The sequence below is a fragment of the Porites lutea genome, chromosome 9, assembly GCF_958299795.1.
Source record: "Porites lutea chromosome 9, jaPorLute2.1, whole genome shotgun sequence".
NCBI lineage: Eukaryota > Metazoa > Cnidaria > Anthozoa > Scleractinia > Poritidae > Porites > Porites lutea.
Window position 1 is genome coordinate 1,613,881 of NC_133209.1, and position 6,120 is coordinate 1,620,000.

Consider the following 6,120-nt stretch of genomic DNA (forward strand, 5'->3'; position numbering starts at 1 on the left):
GACACCATAATTGTCGACAGGCGAGGTCTGTTTGGACAAGTCTGAATCATAAAACAACGCACTTAGTGTTTTAGACTCGATCGAGCAATCTGTCTGAAAGAAATTATAAAAGTCACACTATTTGATTACTGCAGCGGTTTCTAATCATGCTCATTTCCTTACTCTTTATGAATTATTGAGCGTGAGAAAGTGCCCACACCTGACTTGTCCTCAACTTAGTCCGCCTCGTGTGGAACCCTAACAACTCGATTCCTATCATGATAAACAAAGAAATGGTATTAGGGGCAACAGGGTGCCAAAATATTGCCGCAAGGAAAAGATAAAAAACGGACGACGACTCAGGGAAATCTATCGGATCTTTTAGGATTCTTCAAAAAGGAATGAATGCGGCATCAGAACATTCCGAGGCAGGTGAACGCCTTATTCTGATTAGCAACAACAATAACTTTATTGACTTCATCTTCGACATGAAGATTTCAGTACCAAAACAATGACAGATGAAAAAAGTGAAATAAAAGTTAAGTAAGAAAGAAAGGAACAATTGAATATTATCATCAAAGAAAAGTCAGCATAGCATCGGTCTGAAGGATAAGACACAGATAACACAGTCAAAGAGTCCCAGTAAACGGATATTTCATAAGTACTAAAATTTTGTACCGCGGCCTTCCAGCTTTTTTAAAATTATCTACTATATGATATTATATTTGTACTAAAATTTGCAGACCTTGACAGACCGCCTAAAACCTAAAGCAACTTCCTTTCGGTTTCCCTCGCAATTAAGTTGGTTCATAACTAACTCCTAAGTGACCAGCACGCCAAGTGATACAACTTCAGTTCAAACTTTATAGCTTATTCTTTAACCCAGCGATTTCATTTGTGCTCACGGACGAATATCAACCAAAACAAGATTCTCTCAAATATCTCACTTTCCCTCTGGCTTATACATAAACATTCTCTTCTTTTATTTGCGTTCCAAAAAAAGCTCATTAAACCCCAAAGCTAAGAAGGAAGGATGCAATTTTAGAAACTTCCGTTTGTATTATCAAATGTGAAGTCGACCGAAGAAGACGCTGATACTCACTGTCTTTATTTAGCAGTGTTTTCTCTACTTTGTCTACTTTATAAAAATAGGGAAGCTTGATATTTTTCGAGTACGTGGGTCGATGCTGATGATCAAACGTTCGAAAAATCTTCAACCTTCTACAAATTTCTAAACTTCCGCGACAAATCGATTGTTGCATGGGAGAGGTACCTATTGTATGTCACTAGGCCACAGCAGGTACTTTGTGATTAAAATGAACGACTTCAGTAGAAGTTGAATTAGCCAAACAAGTTTCATTCCATTAAGCGTAGCTTTGGGCTAAGTTTAGCGAGAGGAAAGCGTCTAATCAAGAGGATATTTGGAACTGGCAACTTTCACGTACCCCTGCCCAAGGTGTCAGAATCTCGCAGATCAGTGACGTGTTTACTTACGTATGCTTCCGGTCGCGCACGCCCATATTATTTGCCGTTGAGAACCGTTGAGTGGTTTTTATTGTCCCGTTATTCTGAAGCTGTGACGATGCCTTACGAGCGAAGTCATTATCTAGATCTCCGGTTGTCACAGTCGTGCGTGCGTCTTTAAGCAAGTCGTTTTACAAGTCTTGTGAAAGAGAGTTCGTCTCTTTCTTCTACACCGTGCAAACATCTAGCAGGACATTTTTCTGTGTAGAGCTGCACTCTAGATGGCACATTCATTGATACAGAGAACACATTTGTTGCTTGTACTGCTGGTGTTCCTTTGCCGGTCATCAGGTAAATGCTGTGTAGATGTTACTCAGTGTTTTACAGCCTTTCCCTGTGGTTATTGCCAAGACGCTTACCCAGCTCAAGATTCGAACGTATGGCAATTGCGGTAATTTGCTAACGGGGTGCCCATGTTTATAAGAGTTATTACATATTCATACATTCATAATCTTTATTGAAAATTGAATTTCATAATTATGACTTCATAAAAGACTCCCAGAGAGAGTGAAGTCTTTTAATTACTACAATGTCAAACTTCTCTCTGTTAGGAGAGAAGAATTAAGTTTCTGTAAAGGGCGATACCAGCTCAGATTGTATCTAGCAGAGAACAGGGTGACGAATTGCCAGTTTTTAAGATTCACGTCATTTTTCCTTTTTAATTTATTTTGTTATTCATAATGATTAGTTCTGTGTTTCACAGCTGTCTCTATCTCAAGTCAAATTACCGAGCGTGAAAGTTCATTGCCACTGTTTGAGTTTTGCGATAACTGAATGAGGAGAAGCGGGCTTAGAAACTATTTCACAACTCTTTATTAATACGTGTCTAGATCTTCAGCTGTTGCGTTTCCAAGCTTGCCATCGGCCAGATATCATTCGTACTTTAAATTCACTTTAATAAACCATGTAAACGGTCTTTTACTTTTAGCATGTTTTGTCTTGCATAATTCATAACTCAAAAGGGTCGGTTCTACAAAGAAAAATATAAAAGACGACCTTTTGACAAAACCCAAATAGCAATATGTTTGTAAAAACATTCTAATTATTTTTTGGTTTTGTTGCTCGCTCGTTAACTTAGCGAAGAGGTTTTTTGCCATATCTAGTCATAATCTCTTTTTTCTTGCTATTTAGCATATGAAAGTGAAAGCATATGAAAAGAATATGATCATTTCCATCGATAGCGAGTGTCCAAGCCAGGCACTTGCTGAGAATTTTTATCTACGCTCGAGTGATTCTTTCATTTCGAAGACTTGATTTCCGGTCAGGACAGCTTCGGGATTCACAAATAAGACAGTGTTTTCGAGAGCGAGATCTAATCCCTGTATTTGCGACCTATCAAAGAACATTGATAAATTACTTTAACGTAATATTTCTTGGTAACTTTTGTATAAAAAAGTGTAGCGTGGTGGATAAATTATTTCGAGTGTTCCCGATGACGTTTCCCATAGAGGGGTTTACTGCACGTGAATGAAAATATATTTCCTCCGGGAGATATAAATATTAGGCGGAGAAATTAATTTCTATATTTGAAGATTCTTGCGATTTCATGGTTGTAAATAAAGGAGCCTTTATTCGAAATGTTGATTTTTGGTTTTCAGAGAGCGTGTTGTCTTTTAAGTGTAAAACAAAAAAGTCATTGATTACACGCCAGTGTAAATACAAATTAGATTGCAAATTAAAAAATGCCTTTTCCAATGTTTGGTTTTAAAAAGTAATAATCAAGGACTTATTTAAACAACTACAGCTGTAAGTCACGTCTTCAGTTTAGTATTCTTACGATTTTCTCCTCTTTTATAAATCTGTTTTCTTTTTTCTGTGACAGTGTAATTTCACCTTTACAATATTTAAAATACTTTCTAACGTTTGAAATACCTATATTCATTTAGTTGTAAATAATTTTTTAAAGTTTTGCAATTAACTTTTTCAGTAATTGCTGCTATTCATGAACGCCTCCACGTTTCTGGAACTACATTGTTCCATCAGCCTGGCCCATCTCCTATCATTTATCCTGTATGTCAATACCCTATTGTAAATATCGTTATCACCGACAACTATCACTCAAAGTTCTCTTTCCACATTTTTTTAATTACTGGAAATAATTTTCCTTTGCTAGGGGGGAATTAAGTGGGAGTAAATTCCTTTTATTGTAAAAAAACTAAGTTATTGAATAAAGTCAGCGCTACAAGATTATACCGTAAGATAAAATTTACATTTTAAACCTTTCACTCCCAGATGAATTTCCAGTTATGTTGAGATTTGTTGTCCCTTTAACTTTTAAATCTGTGTTGAAATACTTTAGTGTTACCATTTAAATGAAACCTCTCTTAGCTGGTAGACGGCTTTGGCATAGGGCCATTGTTTTTCTCTTTATATTTTACTGAGTAAAGTATTTAATTTATTATTTTTTGTATTATTTTTTTTGTTATGGCCACTATTACACTGTATGAATGAAAGTTGTGACCTTTTGAGATCCCCCCTACACTCTTTTCCATTAAAGTACAAGCAAGGGGAGGGGTAGGGTAGATAACACTCAAATGCAAAGTTTGTCACATGCAAACAATTCCTTCCTTTAGAAAACTGTCTTTGAACTTCATCACCCACTGTCAGAGAATAAATAATATTTGAACCCACATATCATCGTCAAATTATTTACACATGTCAGGAGAGGTACAATTTAAAGACAAGGTTTTCCTAGTGCCTCATTAATTAAATTGTCACAGTCACAAATGACAATTGCTTGCTGATCACTAACAGACTAATAAGTGTATAAGTAAATTCTAAACTAACAATTAAGATGTAAATGTAGTTGTGATATTTATTCTAAGTTTTAATTCATTGTGATGTATAGCTTTGAAGATTTCAGTGCACAGTGAAAATTTTGTCGTAAACTAAATAAGGATGAAATATTATTAATATAATTATATAATAACATAAATAAGGTGAAAAGTCTTTTTTGCAGTGGTTAGCTTTTACTCTTGAGGAAAAAAACCACCAATGATAACTTCTTTTTTTAATCATATACTCACATAATTGGAATTGATTGATTGTAATATATTATTATTGAAGGTAGCCTGCAAATTACAATTTCCAGTATTTTTCATCTCTGTGATGGAACGATGGCACTTTTCCTTGTTGCAAGGTTAACCCATTCACCCCTGGGAATTTTGGCAAAAAACTCCCTTTGAAGCCAGTTGATCTATTTTCTAGTCACTGTTTGGTTACAAAGAGCCAAAACAGCCCAAAACACCATTTATAATAATTATATCAAGTCCTATATGCTGCCTTCTGTTCCTGGTGCTATATATCAGCTTCTGAAGTTGAGCATTCACAGAAAGCAAAATTTACTTTTCTCTCCTCTTCTTTCACTTCTCTTCTAAGCTGAGAAAATACTAACATTTTTTTTTTTATGTTCTTTATTCTGCAGATTCAAAAGAGAGACCTGAATTAATTAGAGAAAAACGGACGCCTTCTTACAAAATTGTTGCAAAAGGCTATTCTGTAGATCTTGACTGTCAGTTTAAAGACCCTTATAGCTTAGATGACGTTACATTGTTAAAAGAATTGGATACCAGTACAAAGACCCCACAAAAAGTTGATGGGGTGAAAATCACCAAGAGTGGACAGATGTTTACAATAAACGATGTTCAAATGTCTGATAGAGGCAAATATTGGTGTAAAGTTGGTGAATGGAGTAACAGTATAGAGAGACTTTATCTTGTTTCCAGAACACAGCCAGGTATGAAATATCTGCTCTGATAGTGTACTGAGTATACTAAAAGGTTCCTTAAGGAAATTTAATTTAATGATATCTAACTTCATACATGCATACTTGTACATCATTTGCTCGATTCTCAGGTGCGGGTCCGGGATAAAATAACGCTGATGGATTTCCTAACAAGCACTGAAGGTGCAAGCTTGTAGGGGGGTCTAAAAGCATGCTCCCATGCATGCTTTTGGAATTTAACTGCCTAAAGTCCCCTATCCTGGGTTTCTGAGTCATTCTGACAGGATATTGGCCAGTTCCTTTCTCCTCAGATGAAGCCTTCCAAATCAGTGGATTAACAATCAAGGTCAATTTCAAGATTTTAAGGTGGAAAGTTTTTTGTCAAAAATATATTTGTCATGAAAAATCTGACCAATTTCTGTGAAATAGTGGAACTAGTGTGGATCTGCACCAGACAATTCTCATCAACTGCAGCTTCATATTTTTTGTTGTGATACAGGTATAACAGAAGTTCTTTGTAAACTTTGAATGTTGTTTATATTTACCTCATAATAGTGAAACAAAGTACAAAAGTAACTTTAGAGAATCACAGTTTTTCAGACAGTCAACCTTTCAAATGCTGTTGAAGTTTAGAGAAATCATGGGCAATAATTTAATCTGAGCCAGTCCTCTGATAATAAAGGGAAGTGTTAACGGTCTTCTTTATCATGGAAAAAGTGTCTGTTTACAAGGCAAATTACATTTTGTTTATATTATCACATTTCATTTTCCAGAGAATTACATTTTGACACAGTCTACTGTTCCAGAAAACATCACCACAATAAATGAAGGAGATAATGTAACTATTGCCTGTAAAGTTAGTGGGCATGGCATCAAGAGAGTAGAGTGGTATA

At 35.5% G+C, this 6,120-nt stretch overlaps 1 protein-coding gene across 1 annotated transcript in view; it reads left to right on the forward strand.

The window, feature by feature from the left end:
• Positions 1–1,543: 1,543 nt before the first annotated feature.
• LOC140948772 (uncharacterized) overlaps positions 1,544–6,120 on the forward strand; it is a 22,538-nt gene continuing 17,961 nt past the window's right edge. The window contains exons 1-3 of the mRNA XM_073398039.1: positions 1,544–1,794; positions 4,928–5,239; positions 6,001–6,120. The exon at positions 6,001–6,120 is cut by the window's right edge and continues 174 nt beyond it. Coding sequence (XP_073254140.1) covers positions 1,725–1,794; positions 4,928–5,239; positions 6,001–6,120 — 502 coding nt within the window. The 5' untranslated portion in view covers positions 1,544–1,724. The remainder of the gene's footprint in view (positions 1,795–4,927; positions 5,240–6,000) is intronic.